This window comes from Muscardinus avellanarius, assembly GCF_963383645.1.
Source record: "Muscardinus avellanarius genome assembly, chromosome: 13".
In the NCBI taxonomy this organism is placed as follows: domain Eukaryota; kingdom Metazoa; phylum Chordata; class Mammalia; order Rodentia; family Gliridae; genus Muscardinus; species Muscardinus avellanarius.
Genome location: NC_137799.1, coordinates 34725162 through 34743827, shown reverse-complemented (window position 1 = coordinate 34743827; position 18666 = coordinate 34725162). Strand labels below are relative to the sequence as shown.

The window sequence follows — 18666 nt, the reverse complement described above, 5'->3', positions numbered from 1 at the left end:
TGAGTGCCAGAGTCATTGCTTCTAAGACATGGATCACGTCTACAGGATAATTACAAAATTCCTCAGCCAAGCCGACAAGAATGTTAACTTGCTCCCACCCACCCCTGTGACTCTCCAGCATCTTCTGTAAACCTCCAGACAAGTACACTTGCCCCAAGGATGGCTGAATAACCACTGTAAAGCGCCCTGGCGGTGCCCGCTCTTTTGTGGTTTGCCCTACCCGCTGCCTTTGCTCTAGCTTCCCTGCTGCCTGAAACTGCCTTATCCCCTCCACTTTATGGAATGCCATCTCAGATGTCACCATTTCTGATATTTGTCATCTCTGACACCTGTCACAAGCAACTAACCCTTTAGTCCTACTCAGAATTACTTTTCGTGTGTGACTACAGCAGCACTCCTTTTGAACAGTTATAATTATTACAGCATTTATTGCATTGGCTTGTTGTATAATTAATGGTGATGATGCCTTTGCATTTTATAGCACTTTAACAAAGCAGTTTTAATTTTAATCTATAAAAAATATTTATAAATGAACATCAGCACTAAAAACAAAAAAGTAAATAATGCTAAAAAGTACCCTAGAACAATAATTTTCCCAGGATGACAAAATTAGCAGTGTTATAACCAAGACTCTTAGATCGTCTACCTCATAGTGCACTGCTCTTAACTCTGTACCACTTGGCTACCTCTCTGACAAACCCCAAGTATGATTGAAATGGGGAATTAAAATAGAGCAATGCCAGTATTGGTGACACACTCCTGTAATCCCAGTACTTGGGAGGTTGAGACAGGAAGATCTCAGGTTTGTTTGTTTGTTTGTTTTTGGTGGTGCTGGGGTGGAACCCAGAGGCTTTCTGCCTCAGGGCTATACTCCCAGACCTATTTTATATTTTATTTGGAAACAGGGTCTAAGTTGCTGAGAGCTTCCCTAAGTAGCTGAGGCTGGCTTTGAACCTGAACCCGTGCGATCCTCCTGTCTCAGCCTCCCAAGCTCGGAAATTACAAGTGAGGGCCACCACGCTGGGTGGATCTCAGGTTTAAAGCCCGCCTCAGCAACTTAGTGCGACCTTGTTTCCAAATAAAAAATAAATAAATAAAATAGGGCTAGGGATGTAGCTGGGTGGTAGAATGTCTCTGGGCTGAATCTCCAGCACCATAAATAAAAAACAAAACAAAAAATAGAGCCTGAACCTATGCACATGAACTCATTGCTCCAAAAAAATTAAACTCTAATCCTGTTCACCCTTTGGACTTAGTACTCAGCCTGTGACCTTTCATTCAACAAACATTAACTGAGCATCAACTGTGTGTCTGTTACTATGCTAAAGAATTATGAGATGAAATATAAGTATATAAATAACTGAAATCTGATTTAATTATATTTTTCAATGTAAAGAACTTTTTGTGGTTGGAGGTATGCCTAAAACCGATCACTTAGAATTTAAAAAATGCCGGGCGTGGTGGCGCACGCTTGTAATCCCCGCGCTTGGAAGGCAGAGACAGGAGGATCGCGCAGGTTCGAAGCCAGCTGCGCGCACTGGCTTAAGAGACCCTGTTTCCAAATAAAAATGTAAAAATAGGTCTGGGAGTGTAGCCCAGAGGTAGCAGGGCTTCCAGGAACCCCAGTACCACCAAAAAAAAAAAAATTTTTTTTTTAAATGACAGGCCTTAGAGTTCAAAAAAAATGCTTAATTGGCAGTCAGCTTGTTGAATGGAGAAACATAATCCACACTTTTCAATATTCATATTTTTAGAAGTACGGAGAGCTGAGGAAATCTCAGGGCATACTGCTTATTATTAACACAGCCAGTCCTAGAGCCCCAGTGTAATTACTCTTCTATCGTGTTTCTATTTCCACCCTTGTTTTATTGCTTTTCCCAAGTAACTTTAGTAGAATCCTGCATATATATGGCAGTGGTTTTTCTTTTTCTTTCTTTCTTTTCTTTTTTTCTTTTTCTTTTTCTTTTTTTTTTTTTTTTTTTTTTTTTTTTTGGTGGTACCGGTGTTCCTAGAAACCCTTCTACCTCCGGGCTACACTCCCAGAAGACCCATTTTTATATTTTTATTTGGAAACAGGGTCTCTTAAGCCAGCACAGCTGGCTTGGAACCTGCGCGATCCTCCTGTCTCCGCCTCTCAAATGCAGGGATTACAAGCGTGCGCCACCACGCCTGGAGACAGTGGTTTTTCTGACATGACGTTCTCAAACACGACAGAATTGTTTCACAGCACCTTCTTCCTTCATATTTTCTGCCAGCATGTTAACTCAGTTTTTCTGCAAAATAAGAGAGCTAACCTTTAACTGTAAGTTTAAAAATATTTTCTCTCAAAGAAAGTTTGAACCAATTATCCATGTCAGTGACAACACAAATACTAATTCCTGAGCTGTGAAGCAAACTCAGAGTTTGTGGAGAAAATCACCTGGATTTCTCAGGAGGCACAAAAATGGAGTGTTCTTTGGTGAAATCAGAAGAGAATTTGACCTGAACTGATTAACAATTATTGTTTTATATAAGTATGTTTTCTCTAGTTAACCAAGATCCCCATGACTTCTACATTTCTTACACTTGTACTTCCCTAGTGCTTATAAAAACATTCAACTTTGGAACTTTGATAGACTGGCTTAGTTTTAGGAAAGATATTTAAGATTATTGAGCCAGGTATGGTGGTGCATGCTTGTAATCCCAGTACTTGGGAGGCTGAGTCAGGAAGATTGAAGGCCTAACACCAGCCTTAGCAACTTAGCAAGGATCTCAGCAACCTAGTGAGATATTAGAAATAAATCTTCGGGCTGGGGATGTAGCTCAGAGGTACAATGCCCCTGGGTTCCATCCCCCATACTGCAAACAAAAAAAAAAAAAAAAAAAAAAAAAGGAATTGGGCTGTGGTGTAAAATTGACGTACAATTTTATCAGATGCTTGAATTCTTGTTGTATTTCTGAAATAGTCTAGCCTCTGCTTAAACACTCTTATAGGGAACTCGCTATTTTCTTCTGCAGCTGATGCATTTCTAGAAGGTTCTAAGCCACATGAGACTGCTAGTCAGGACAAAATTTTTGCTTTTTAAAACTTTATTTTTTTTTGAAAAATTCATTTTCACAAAATATGGTTAATCCTAAATACACAGTGTTTCAAGTAAGCTCTTAAGGTCAAGATATCAAGCTAGATATATTTTCCTCCTGGTGGACCAAGGAAAGAACAAATAAAAGTTCATCTTTTGTGGGAGGAAAATAACTAGATACCGTGTGTGTGTGTGTGTGTGTGTGTGTGTGTGTGTATTTCTGTTTGTGTGTGTGTGTGTGTGTTAGTTACTGGAGATTGAACCCAGGGGGATTCTACCTCTGAGCTATGAGCTACACTCTAGCCCTTTTTATTTTTTTTATTTTGAAACATGCTCTTGCTAAGTTGAGGAGGCTGGTCTAGAACCTGTGATCTTCCTGTTCCACCTCCCAAGTACTGGGATTACAGATGTGCAACACTATGCCTGGCTGGTGCCTTAGTGCTTAAATCTAGTGAATTCTGATTTGATAAGTTTATATTATATTCTTTTTTTGGAGGTTTGATCAACACCTTGATTCCCAATATCAATATCAATTGTAGTGTTTAGTATTAAATGTAATCATATGACCTGTATTAATTTAGAAGTCAGTGTGATGTGTGTGTGTGTGTGTGTGTGTGTGTGTGTGTGTGTGTTGTGCCCAGGGGCATTCTACATCTGAGCTACACCTCTGGCCCTATTTTTTTTTTAAATAGGGTTTCATAAAGTTGCTGAGGGCTTTACTAAGTTGCTGAGCCTCTCTTCCCAAGTACTAGAGTTTCAAATCACAGGTGTGTGTCACCACACCTAGCATCACTTTATTTTGACTGTGACTTTTGAATTCTGTGCCTAATATTAAATATTGAGTGGTTCTTTTTCCTTTTCTTTTCTTTTTTTTTTTTCTTTATTTGGTGAGATAGTCCCTGAGAAGAATCTTAGAAGTAACCAGTCATTTCATTTCAAAGATGAGCAACTTGTACAAAGTTCACCTGACTTGCCACCTTGGGCAATTTTAGGACTAGGAATGTAGGTTTTTTGAATCCTAAACAAACATTTGTAATAATCCATGTTTACACCTCCCCATTTGAACTGATAAGACAGGTTTCAGAAGTGTTTTCTGCACATGTTGGTTGTCTGAACCTTTGTTTCAGGTTGCCCCAGTTGTTGAGAAGACTATGAACCGGACAGAGAAGTCGCTCTTCACTGGTTTCTCATCAGCATCACAAGTTCACGCTGCTGCGGTAAATGGAGATAAGGGCGCTCTCCAGAGGCTTGTCATAGGTAAGAAGTCCCCTTGAATTCAGAAACGGTAAAAATAACACTTCGTCTTAAGGGAGGTTGTTGATTTTATCTTATTTTTTGTGGGTCTGGGGATGGAACCCAGGGGCATCTGACCTCCGAGCTACACCGCCTGCCCTAGTTTTTATTCTTTATTTTGAAACAGGGTCTCCCTGAGTTGCAAAGGGCCTCACTAAGTAGCTGAGGCTGTCTGCAAACCGTGATCCTCCGGTCTCAGCCTCCCAAATGCTGGGATTACAAGTGTGCGCCACCATGCCCGGCTTTGTCTATTTTATTTTTAACTTCCAATGCATCTATACATTTTAATGAAAATACATCAGTTTTTATAATCTATTTCAAGATTTGGACAAGAATTAAGTCCGGAAACATAAAAACATAAAAATGTGGAAAGTATTTGAAAAATTTCTATGTATTTGCCATAGAGTTTAGTTGCTATATTATTAGAAAGGTTATTAATTCATCTTTTAATACATCTAAAATAAAACAGTAGATAAAAATCTTTAACATTTAATATACAATATACTCAAAGTACTAACATTTATAAATTTTAATGTTTTAAAATTGATTTGATGTTCACCCTCATCTATGTGGGTAAATGCTATATAGAACTATAACTGCATCAAGATGTATGATTACAGTGTACCAATAAAAGAGAAAATACCTTTTTAAAAAAGGAATTTGCCGGGCATGGTGGCACACTCTTGTAATCCCAGCATTTGGGAGCCCGAGACTAGAGGATCTCGGTTCACGGACAGCCTCAGTTACTTAGTGAGGCTCTCTGCAACTTAGTGAGGCCCTGTTTCAAAATAAATAATAAAAAATAGGGCAGGGGATGTAGCTCGGAGATCAAATGCCTCTGGGTTCCATCCCCAGACACACCAAAAAAAAAAAAAAAAGGAATTTAGTTCTAGGGGGAAAGAAAATGAAAGGGGAGATGCAGTATTAAGGACAGAATGGTTCACAATTATACAATGTACAAATCACAAGTCCCCAAGAGAACAAATAAAATAAAGATATGTATTATTTGATATATATACATATATATACATATGTGTGTGTGTGTGTGTGTGTGTGTGTGTGTGTGTGAGTGTGTATATACACACCAGTGTCTGAAAACATGATTGACAACTTGGGCTGCAAAATAAAGTCCAAAATACTTGAATTTCCATACTCTAAATTCCTTTAGAATTTGTTTTTATTCTACTTCCAGGTTCTCCAGGAGTTTTCTACCCATATACCCTAACTTCTAGTGAGGCTAAAAGGTTATTTATTTATTTATTTATTTATTTATTTATTTATTTATTTTAGTTTTCGTTTTTTGGTGGTACTGGGGTTTCTGGAAACCCTTCTACCTCCGGGCTATACTCCCAGACCTATTTTATATACATATATATATATTTTTTTTTTTTTGAAACGGGGTCTCTTAAGCTAGCGAGGCTGGCTTCGAACCTGTGGGATCCTCCTGTCTCCGCCTCCCAAGCGCAGCAAATTATACTTTCCTTTTTATAATCTATTCCCTTCTCCCATTCTCTGTCTGCTACAACTTATCTTCTCTACTAGACAAGATTCTGCTCATCTTTAGAAACAGAATTATTACCTGGAAGTTAGACCAGAGACTGTGAAGTTAGACCAGAGACTGTGGAGGGCATAGGTCCAGCACTCCAACCTATAGATATAGGTAGAAACTTACTCAACAAGACCCCCTGCAGAGCCATGGAATTAAAACAATAAGTGGAATGGCATTAAACTTAAAAGCCTCTGCTCATCAAAGGAAACCATTAAGAGTCTAAAGAGAAAGCCTACAGAATAGAAGATCTTTGCCAGCTACCCCTCTAACAGAGGACTAATATCTAGTATACAAAAAAGATTCAAAAGACTTTACACTGAGAAAACAAATAACCCAATCAATAAATGAGCAATTGAACTGAATAGACTCTGTACAAAAGAAGAGATAGAAATGGTCAAGAAAGAGCCAGGCCTGGTGGCACGCTTTTAATCCCAACACTTGGGAGGCTGAGACAGGAGGAACACAGAGGTTTGAAGCCAGCCTCAGCTACTGAGTGAGGCTCTCAGCAACTTAGTGAGACCTCCTTGTTTCCAAATAAAGTATAAAATATGTCTGGGAGTATAGCCTGGAGGTAGAAAAGCCCCTGGGTTCCACTACCAGTACAGAAAGAAAGAAAGAAAGAAAGAAAGAAAGGGAGGGAAGGAAGGAAGGAAGGAAGGAAGGAAGGAAGGAAGGAAGGAAGGAAAGATGGGCCAATAGATACATGAAAAAATGTTCAACATCAGTAGCAATCAGGGAGATGTAAATCAAAACTACACTGAGATTCCATCTAACCCGGACAATCATCAAGAAGTCAAAAAACAATAAAATTTTTTTTTTTTGGAACTAGTTATTGAACTCGGGGGCATTTTTTGATTACCTATTTTTAACCTTTTTTCATTTTTTAATTCTAAATTCTTCATGTTAAAAATTTAAGTATGCTCTGTTGTCTCCACTATTCAAAAATCCCTTCCCTAGTCTTTTATCCCCCCTCTGTGTCTTGCCATCTCTCTCATCTTTCTCTCACAACTGTGTCAGTGTACATCCCAGCTGTTACAGCAACCACTTTCAGAAGACAAAAGAACGGTATACTTAATTTTCATAATAGCATAAAAGTACATGGGCATCTAGGGTAGGTACATACCTCTGCTTCACAAAATCAACCTGGGATATTGCTGGACTTGGCTCTTCCATTCTCAGCATCTATTGGCTTCCATCTCAAGGGCAGATGCACTCAGCAGGAAGGGGGAAAGGCATTTATCATTAAGGAGCAGGGCTAGAGTTAGACACAAAGCCACACCAAAGACAAAAAAAGCTTAAGGAAAATCTTTCCCTGATGGATGTCTACCCAGCCAAAACTCAAGGTGCACAGTTCCTAAAAAGAAGAGTGAGAGAATGGATTAGAGGACGTATCATTTTCTGTCTCCAAAACCAGGCTTCTTGAGCCGTCTACCCCCATTATCACCACTTCTTTATCTCAGTCTACTCTTTTATTTAAAAAATCACAAACCTTCTTATTTTGAAGTATACACATGAAGAAGTGCATATATAATTCATGTGCAATTAAAAAATATAAAGCAGCCGGGCGTGGTGGCGCATGCTTGTAATCCCCGCCCTTGGGAGCATGAGACAGGAGGATCCTGTAGGTTCAAAGCCAGCCTTAGCTACTGAGTGAGGCTCTCAGCAACTTGGTGAGACCCTATTTCCAAGTAAAATATAAAATAGGGGTTTTTGTTTGTTTGTTTGTTTGTTTGGTGGTACTGGGTTCTTGGAAGCCCTTCTACCTCCGGGCTACACTCCCAGACCTATTTTTATACTTTTAAAATTTGGAAACAGGGTCTCTTAAAGCCAGCGGGGCTGGCTTCCAACCTGCGTGATCCTCCTGTCTCTGCCTCCCAAGCACGGGGGATTACAAGCATGCACCACCATGCCCGGCTTCTACTTGTGTTTTTTGTCAGTTTTTTTTTTTTCAACACTGTGACCATATTACCTGATAAACATAACTTAAAGGAGGAAAAGGTTTATTGGAGCTCACAGTTGTGGAGGTTCAGTTCATTGTCTGTAGGCTCCAAGGCAGAAACCACAGCAACAAGGCCTGGGGGAGGGACCTACTCTACACTTGAAGGCCCCAAGGCCACGCCCCCAGTGGTCCTCCTGCTTCAGCCGTGCCCCACCTCTGAACCCTGCTGCTTTGGGGGCATGCTTTCAACCTGTGAGCCTTTTGAGAAGCGTTCCAAACCATAACAACTTATAATAAAATGTAAAAGGCTACACTACCTCTTTCTTTCTCCAGCCTTACCTTTCATCATTCTCTTCCTTGGCAAACTTTCTTTCCATTTCTCAAACTGACCACGCCCTTTTCCATCTTGGGACTTTCACCTGACATGCCGTTTTCCCCACTCTCCATCTGACTAACTCTTAGTCACCCTGCAGGTCTCCACTCTAAAGGTCACTTCTTCAAAAAGACCTGCTCCAACATTTCAATCTTAGGTAAATGCATTCATTTTGCTCTCTCTTGATACTCTGTAGTTTTCCTCCCTAGAACTTGTCTCAGATGATATAATTATATATTTATGTATATGGTTAGTTTAATATCTCTTTCTCCTTCATAAGCTAATGACTTTATGAAGCTAGACCAGATTCGTTTAATCCATCACTATATCCGTAAAATTCAGCACATAAAATCTAGCACATAGTAGGCACAGGAGAAATATTTTTGAAAGACTGAATAAACATTATAATCATTCTTTAAGTATCTTTCCTCCTCAGTAGTCTATAATTATCTTGAGGGCCAGGATTGAAAGTGAATTGAACTGAATTAAGTTGAATTCAGTGGCAAGTTGGTATTAAATTCCATGAGGGAAATATTTTTTTTTCCAAATCAGAATGCCTCAAGAAAAATAACCATATAACATGAATTCATTATTTTAGTGAAAAATATAACCATCAAAGGCAGTACATTATAAGTTAAAAACACTTAGACCAGCCCACTCATACAAATTAAAATGTGTTTCATTAGGAAACTTGAAACCTTCCTATAATTTTATATTCCCAAAGAGAAAACCCATAAAAGTCAAAAAGCAATCATGATGTGAAGTCAGTGTAAAGCTAATAAATTTATTAATAGATTGAGTGTCTATTTTTCTATAATCTTGTCTAAGGAACTCTTGACTCTTTACTGACTGAGGGAGCCCTGCTCATCTTTTAAGGATTGTGCCATTATGTCTGTGTGCTTAGACAGTCACACGTTTGTTCTGACATTTCCCAACACGTGTATACTCACACTAAAATAATCACTGTTTCATCTAAAATTTCACTGTATTTTAAGCGTCCTTTTATGTAGCATGTTTGATGATCTCTAAACGTGTGCTCTATCTTTTCCTGAACTAGTGATATAGTACTACAGATGAATTTTTTTTCTTGAATCTTTTTTTCACCAACTGCTCAGTGAATTCATTCACTTTAGCATTTTCTGTTTTCCCTTCTCTGTTTCCATGGAGAAGTATGTCAGTGATGTTTGACTCCATGGAAACAGAAGACTGTCTCTTCTACATACACAACTAATTAAATCGAACACTTTCTGTGCTGCCCATTGTCCTGGAGGAGGACTGAAGAGGCCTTCTCTGAATAAGACATCATATTGGTAGTAATTCTTAGCATTTAACTTAAAACAATGGCTTAATGTTTTGACATAACCCATTATCTCCTAGATTCAGATGTTAGATTCAGGGATTTAGTTCTGAGTCCTAAAAATATAAACCTACATAGTAAAATCTTGATATGTTATGTTTGTCGCTTAGTAGCTTTTTCTGTTAACATCAAATGCAATGATTTTAATGAACACCAGAAATATAACTGATAATAAAATTTAGTAGGTTCATTTTAACACCATAGGAGTAATAGAAAGGATATGGGTTTTAGAGTCACATAAACCTGGATTTCTAATTCCAGAGTCCATGATTTTGTTCTTTTTTTTAATTGGTGCATTGCAGTCATATATCTTAATGGAGTACAAGATGGTAGAGGCATACATGCACACATCACTCGTTTAATCCTTCCCCAATTCCTACCCCATCCCCTCCCTCCTCCCTCCTTCTCCTGTTTGGCTGAGTGATTGATATGTTTGTGAATGTGCATCATGTACATTAGGGAGTTTCCCTCTAACCCCCTACCATCTCCCTCAGTTAGGTCGCCTTTTTTGCTCATCTATGGTTTCTCCTTCTTTGTCTAGAGTCCTCCTATGACCCATTTTCTCCCTAGCTTCCACATATTAGGGAGAGCGTCCAACTTTTTACTTTTTGTGACTGACTAATCTCACTTAGCATAATGTTCTCCAGTTTCATTCATTTCCCTGTAAATGATGTAATTTTGTTCTTCTTCATGGCTGAGCAAAATTTCATTGTGTGCATATCCCATAGTTTTGTAATCTGTTCATCTGTTGATAGACATCTTGGCTGGTTCCATAGTTTGGCAATTGTGAATTGTGTGGTCATGAACATAGATACGCATGCATTAGTGTGGTAGTTTGGTTTCCATTCTTTTGAGTAGATGCCCAGAAGAGGTATTGCTGGATCTTACGGTAGGTTTGTTCCCATTCTTCTGAGGATCCTTTTATATACCTTTTATATACAGTACTTCTATATATGGGTAGATATTTCTGTATATATGTGTACTTTCATATTTATGAAAAATAATGTATAAGGAAGATAAAAAAACTAATTAAGCTTGAACCATGATTGATAAACTGAATTATTATCTAGATTGGATTTTTCTTAACTTTTTTTCCTATGTGTTAAGGTATATTTTGGCAAGGTGGTAAAGTTTATAATCAGGTCACCTTTTTTGTTCATCCATAGTGTCTCCTTCTTTGTCTAGAGTCCCTCCTATGACCCATTTTCTCCCTAGATTCCACATATTAGGGAAAGCAACCAACTTTTTACTTTTTGTGACTGACTAATCTAAAAAAAGTTTAAGTACAATATACAGAATTACCAAGGAAACCAGTTATATTAAAATACAGTTGTCAAATATTTTTAAATTGTGACAGAGTAATATGCCTGTCAGAATTTTTTGGCAACACATTAAATAGCAATATCTAGAGTTGGGTGTGGTGGCACATGCTTGTAACTCCAGTACTTAGGAGCCTAAGACAGGAGGATTGCAGGTTCGTGGCCAGCCTCAGCTACTTAGCAATGCCCTCTGCAACTTAGTGAGACCCTGTTTCAAAATAAAGAATAAAAAATAGGGCTGGGGGGTGTAGCTCAGAGGTAGAATTACCCTAGGTTCAACCTCTAGTACAGCAAATATATTTATACATTATATATATATATATATATATATATATATATATTCAGCAACTTAGAAAAACTCTGTTTTAAAACAAAAAATAAAAAGGACCAGGGGTATAGCTCAGAAGTAGAACACCCCTAGGTTTAGTCTTCAGTACCAAAAGATAAACAATAACAAAAAATACAGTATGTTCTATGTTGTTATTATCATTTTATATGGTAGGACACTGAAACCCAGAAGTTAAGAAATTTAGCTATATAACTAATAACTGGCAAGGTTGAGACCCAAACCAAGATATCTGATAATGAACCCTACATTTTTTCCACTATCCCATATTGTCTCGCTCTATCAATAAACAAGTTTTTTGCTTTTTTTGTGGTACTGGTGTTCCTGGAAACCCTTCTATGTCCAGACCTATTCTATGTCCCAGACCTAATATATATATATATATATATATATATATATATATATATATATATATATAGCTTTTTTTTTTTTTAATTTGGAAACAGGGTCTCTTAAGCCAGCAAGGCTGGCTTTGAACCTGTGTTATCCTCCTGTCTACACCTCCCAAGCGGGGGCATTACAAGTGTGCCCCACCACGCCCGGCAATAAACAAGTATTGTGTGTGTGTGTGTGTGTGTGTGTGTGTGTGTGTGTGTGTGTGTGATACTGGGGTTCCTGGAAGCCCTTCTACCTCCGGGCTACACTTCCAGACCTATTTTTACATTTTTATTTGGAAACAGAGTCTCCTAAGCCAGCGTGCGCAGCTGGCTTTGAACCTGCACGATCCTCCTGTCTCTGCCTCCCAAGCGTGGGGATTACAAGCGTGCTCCACCACGCCCGGCCTAAACAAGTATTTTTTAAATGACAATGCATGTCTTCCCAATATCGGGACAATATGAAAATTACAAAGTAAGAGGTGAGTGAAGGCACATGAAGTAAACACATCTTTGGTGCCACATCGTGGTAACATTTTAGAGAAAGCAAATAGGACATCAGGAGAGAATTCCCTATTTACTTGTGTTGAGTAGCTTGACACAGTGTCACTGCTAGCAGCAGTCATTTCCTTTAACTACTAGAGCTGCAGCTCTGGTTTCTGCACATACCACCCCACTAACCATTCAGATTCTTCTGCTTCAACTAGCTGTAAAATAACTGAATGCAACCAAGCAGTAGCTTTCTATCAATGTTCCAGCTCAACTTTCTGAGCCGTATTCAGACAGAGCACATGCAGAATACCAGCCCCAGTTAAACAAGCACCAACTGGTCATGAAGTAGAGGCCATCTCTACAGATGCCAGAATAATTTAAACCATACCACATCCTAGCCTTCTGCTTTCACTATTAACTGTTCCTGAAAAGAATGCAAATTTAAATGCATGCCTATCCAGTGAATATTAGTTTCTGTATAAGCTCTGTGTATATGCAGTATGTTGCACTTACCAAGTCTTTTGAGCATAAATCATTTTATTTTATTTTCAAAATAAGTTATAGTATTGGATTGATAGGTATTTGCTGATTGTTATAATTAAATAAAAAAGAAAGGGATCAGAGTAGATAGATAAAGGCATAGAACTCTCAGTTGCTTTCTTTTGGTCAGGAGGCCCGAAACCAGATGGTACCCTCAATACTCTGAAACTAGCCAAGAAGCCACTATCTCTGCCCTCTGCCTCAGCCTCAAACTACGCAAGGAAGGACCCAAGTGAGGCTGAATGTTGCTTTTCTAATAATGAATAAAGGATATGTATCTATTTAAAGTATATACTAACTTTCCTCAGATACACAGATTTTACCTTATAGGCATGACATATTGAATTGTGGTGGCATGACCCAATTAGATCTTCTCTTTGAGGAAATTTAAATACTAGCTACACACAAAATCTGTCAGGGATTGGAGAAAAGGCTTGAAGTTTCCCTAAATCTTAACAGCAGATTTTGGAAGAGGCAGCAATTGCCCGAGAGAGCTCTCTCCTAGGAAGAGGAGTTACCCATTGCTCTCATGTTCTGAATTCACTTTGACCCCAAGAGCCTCATCAGCTTCCAAGGAGGAATCCTACCTCAAGGGGAATTGTAATATTAATCACTGTCATCTTGCTAATACCAGCCACTACTATCTTTGCTTAACACCAATGTAAAACACTGGCTGAAAGTGCTCTTTGTTCATGGAAGACAACTAGAGATTGGGTCATAGTATTCTAGTATAGTATATTTTCTCTAAGTCTCACTTTGATTCCAAAAGGGCTCAAACTCATAAAAAGCTTTATAAACTATACTACATTTTAGCTTAATGAGTGTTGGTTTAAGTGAAACCTTACCCATAAACACGGCGGTAGCATCTCTGGAATCTCCCAGACTAGATATTGAAGGCCCTTGTGTCAAGGATACCTAGCACTGTTGTCCCACTCAGAAGCCTTGTGAGCAGGGACTTCTATTTCAGATATGTTGGATCAGATGCAAAACTTGCTTCCATTGTCAAAAACAAAGCTCTGGAAGAAAAAATATCTGCCTTCTCCAGGAGTTGTTGTTGTTTTGTTTTGTTTTGTTTTGTTTTAACAACCTAAATATGTTTGTAAGGCTCTTCCAATTTCAAGTGCAATGACCCTTTTGGCTTTTTTATCAGTATAAATGGAAAATCATACTAGCAAAGAAATTGAGAGACTATTAAGTGTTTCTGGGTCCCAAAACATCCAAAATTAAAATCTGTGTTGAAGTATTTTTTTAAAACTAAAACAACAGCTGAGTGTGGTGGTGCATGCTTGTAATCCCAGCATTCAGGGAGCTAAGACTGGAGGATCACTGTTCATGGCCATCCTCAGCTACTTAGTGAGGTCTTTTGCAATTCAATGAGACCCTGTGTCAAAAAAAATGAAGAATAAGCCGGGCGTGGTGGCGCACGCTTGTAATTCCTGCGCTTGGGAGGCAGAGGCAGGAGGATCGAGGCCAGCCGCGCTGGTTTAAGAGACCCTGTTTCAAAAATACAGAAAATAGGTCTGGGAGTGTAGCCCAGAGGTAGGAGGGCTTCCAGGAACCCCAGTACCACCAAAAAAAAAAAAAATGAAGAATAAAAAATAGGGCTGGGGGTGTAGCTTGGAGATAGAATGCCCCTGGGTTCCATCCTCAGTACCGCAAAAAAAAATAATAATAATAATAATAAAAATCTTATAATCTTAGAATTTGGGAGGCTGAGACAGGAGGATCAAAGGTTAAAGGGCAGCCTCGATAATGTAGCCAGACTCTCAGCAACCTAATGAGACCCTGTTTCAAACTAAAAATTAAAATAGGGTTATGGGCATGGCTCAGAGGAGAACTCCCCTGGGTTAAAGCCTCAGTAAACAAAACAAAACAAAACAACCTGCATGGCAGAAGCAATGACATCTTTTTTTTTTTTTTTTTTTTCAGTACCTGGGATGGAAGCCAGGGGCATTCTACCTCCAGGCTACACCCCAGCCCTATTTTTTATTTTTTATTTTTTATTTTTGAAACAGGGTCTCATTGAGTTGCAAAGAGCCTCACCAAGTAGCTGAGGCTGTCTGTGAACCACGATCTTCTTGTCTCAGCCTCCCACAATGACATCTTTTGTTGTCATTTTAAAGTTTACTGAAGTGTGATATAGTAAAATTTCCCTTTTAATATATAGTTACTTAATTTTGACAGTATATAATCACCACCACAATCAAAATAATTCTCTTATACTTCCCAAAACTCCATACTCCATTCTTTCTTTCTTTCTCTTTCTCTCTTTCTTTCTTTTTCTTTTTTTTTTTTTTTTTTTTTTTTTTTTTGGTGGTGGTACTGGGGATTGAGCCCAGAGGCATTCTATCTTTGAGCTACATCCCCAGCCTGATTTTATTTCTTATTTGGAAACAGTTAGGTTGATGCAAGTCTCACTACTTACTGAGGCTGTCCTCGAACCTACAGTCCTACTGTCTCAGCCTCTCAAGTACAGGGATTGCAGGCGCATGCCACCATGCCCAGCGCCCTTCGTTCTTTTCTGATAAATTTCTCCCACATCCCAGAAGCTGGTAATCACTGGTCTGTTTTGTGCCCCTATAGTTTCACCTTTTCCAGAATGCCATATAAATGACTTATGCAATGTATACCCTTTAAGACTGATTTCTTTCACTTGGCATTAAAGGAATTTGAGATTTTTCCATGTTGTTTGCTGGATCAGTAGTTCATTATTTTTATTATGGAGCAATATCCCACTGTATGGCTGCACTACAGTTCTTTTTCTCATTTTCCAGTTGAAGAACAATTGGTATGTTTCCAGTTTTTAGCAATTATGAATAAAAATACCATAAATATCAATATACAGGCTTTTTTGTGATTATAGGCTTTTATGCTTTTATTTCTCCTGAATGAATACCAAGGGGAGAGGTTACCAAGCCATGCGGTAAGTGTATATTTCAGTTAATAAGCTGACGAACAGTTTTCCACGGTGACGCTACCATTTTGCATTCCTATCAGAAACGTCTGAGAATGCCAACAGTGCTATATCCTCATCAGAATCTGATATTGTCAGGATTGCTTTGGGTTTTGTTTTTATTCTAGCCATCCTAATAGAAGTGTAATGGTATCACATTGTGGGCTGCATTTACATTTCTCTGTGTATTCATGATGTTGTGTATCTTTTCATATGCTTATTTGGTAAAATGTCTATTCAAACCTTTTGCCCATCTTTTAATTTCATTAGCTGTCCTTTTATTATTCGGTTGTAGGAGTTCTTTACTCTGGGAAGAAGAAATTATCAGATATGTTTTGCAAATATTTCCTCCCAGCTCGTGGCTTGTCTTTTTATTTTCTATCAGTGTTTTCCAAATACAGAAGTTTTTAATTTGGATGAAGTCCAGTTTCTTAATTTGTTTATGGATTTTTCTTTGGCATTATATCTAAGAAAGCTTTGCCTAACCCAAGGTCACAAAGATTTTCACCTTTGTTTCCTTCTAAAACATTTGCATATTACAGGTTTTACATTCCAATCTTTTATTCATTTTAACATAATATTTATATACTGTGCTATTATGCACTGAATGTTTATGCCTCCTCCCCAATTCTTACATTGAAATTCTAAACCCACTGTGATATTAGGAGGTTGAGCCTTTTGGAGGTGATTTAGGTCATAAGGGTAGCTCATAAATGGGATTAGTGTTCTTATAAAAGGGACTACAGAAAACTCTATAACCTTCTTTTGTTAACTACTGAGTTACACCTGCAGTTCTTGGTAATTTTTTAGATTTTGAAACAGGGTCTCCCTAAATTGCCCAGGCTGTCCTCAAACTTGAGATCCTCCTGTCTCAGCCTCCTAATTACTGGGATTATAGGCATGTGCTGTCACACCCAGCAATTTAAGCCACTTAATGCTGGTTTTATGACCCAGTATATTTTGTATTTTAGTGGATATTGCATGTGTGTCTTACAAAATTATATCTAGCTATCATTGAACAAAATATTCTATAAATGTCAGATCTTGCTTCTTTATATTAGTGTTCATTTCTTCTGTATCCTTGCTGATCTTCATTTTAAAGGTTGTAGCAATTATGGTGAGAGAGTTGTTAAAATTACCAAGTAGTCTGGGTATATGCTTGTAAACCCAGCACTTGGGAGGCTGAGACAAGAGGATCAAAGGTTCATGGCATCCTCCACTACAAAGTGAGGTCATCCACAACTTAGGAAGACCTTGTTTCAAAATAAAGAATAAAAAATAGGCATGAGGGTGTAGCTTGGAGATATAATGCTCCCAAGTTCAATCCCTTCTCTCTCGCTCTCTCTCGCTCTCACTCTCGTTCTCACATACACACACACAAATAAAATAAAAATAAATAAATACAATTGCCAAGTATGATTTTGAATTTTTTCTAATGTTTCTTTCAGTTCTATAGTTTTTGTTATGTGTATTGTAAGGCTCTGTGGCTTTCTACTTTGTGGTTCGGATCTGTAAAGTCATAGAAAGCTCATTTGTTGAATGTGTAGTCCCCAATGCACCAAAGTTTAGAAGTGGAGCTTTTAGGCAATAATTGGCATATGAGAGCTCTGATCTTTTAGTGGATTAATTCATTTAATGGATTTATCCATTGATGGCTGAATGGATCACTTGGTGGGGTAACCTAACTGGAGGAAGTAGATCGTTGGGGGTATGTCCCAGAATTATGGTTTCTCTTCTCTTCTCTTCTCTTTCTCTCTCTCATTCTCTCTGCTTCCCTACTGCCATGAGCTGAGCAGCTTTCCTCTGCCATGCCCTCCCACTACAATGTTTCTGCTTCAGACCCTGCTGACCATAGACTAAACCTTAAATCTTTTCTCCTCCAAGTTGTTCTTGTCAGGTATTTTGGTCACAGCAGCAAAAAGCTGAAGAACAAAAGTACATATACATTTAGGATTAATATAAATTTTTATCTTACTGAGTTGATCCTTTTGTTGTTATATTTTTTGTTTGTCCCACTGAAATGTCTTTGTTTTAAAGTCAACCTTAGTAAATATTGAAACACTTCAACTTTTGCTTGTTTTTTTTTTTTTTACTTCTAACCACCCATGACATATTTCAAGTGAGTTTCTTATAAATAGCATACTGTTGGGTCCTTTCTTTTTTAATCTATCTCAGTGTTTTTATTGATGGATTTTTACCATTCATATTTTTTTTTTTTTGGTGGTACTGGGGTTCCTGGAAGCCCTTCTACCTCCGGGCTACACTCCCAGACCTCTTTTTACATTTTTTTATATTTGGAAACAGGGTCTCCTAAGCCAGCGTGCGCGGCTGGCTTCGAACCTACGCGATCCTCCTGTCTCTGCCTCCCAAGCGCGGGGATTACAAGCGTGCGCCACCACGCCCGGCTTACCATTCATATTTAATGTAATTGTGGATTCTAGGATTTAAGATTTCTAGTTTATGTAATCACTATGTGTTTTTCTGTTTTAAATTCCTGTTTTACCTTTTCCATCTTTCTTACACTTATTGAAGTTTTTCTCACTACCTAGTGAAACCCCACCTCAAAACAAAAATTAAAAATGGCCTGGAGGTGTAGCTTGGAGGTAGAATGTCTCTGAGATTAATCTCTAGTACCACAAAGGTAGATAGAGAGAAAGAAAATTTTAGTATTCCACTTGAATTTATATATAGTATAGCATTTTCTAATAGATTTTTTGAGACCTAATTCACATACCTAATTCATTGATTTAAAGTATACAGTTTAGCCGGCCGTGGTGGCGCATGCTTGTAATCCCTGCGCTTGGGAAGCGGAGACAGGAGGATCGTGCTGTTTCGGAGTCAGCCTTGCTGGCTTAAGAGACCCTGTTTCCAAATAAAAAATATATAAAATAGGTCTGGAAGTGTAGCCCGGAGGTAGAAGGGCTTCCAGGAACCCCAGTACCACCACTAAAAAAAAAAAAAGTATACAGTTTAAGGATTTCATATATTTAGAATTTTACAAACACCACCCTGAAACTATAGAAAGGCCAAGAAACTCCTGGAGAATCATTGGTGGACATCAAGTTTGAAGAA

At 38.3% G+C, this 18666-nt stretch overlaps 1 protein-coding gene across 1 annotated transcript in view; it reads left to right on the top strand.

Annotated features, from left to right (window-relative positions):
- Positions 1–4207: 4207 nt before the first annotated feature.
- The window catches only part of INVS (inversin), a gene marked incomplete at its 3' end in the record, with an annotated part of 146942 nt that continues 132483 nt past the window's right edge, over positions 4208–18666 (top strand). Inside the window, exon 1 of the mRNA XM_080709373.1 lies at positions 4208–4316. Within this exon, the coding sequence (XP_080565499.1) occupies positions 4211–4316 (106 nt within the window). The 5' untranslated portion in view covers positions 4208–4210. The remainder of the gene's footprint in view (positions 4317–18666) is intronic.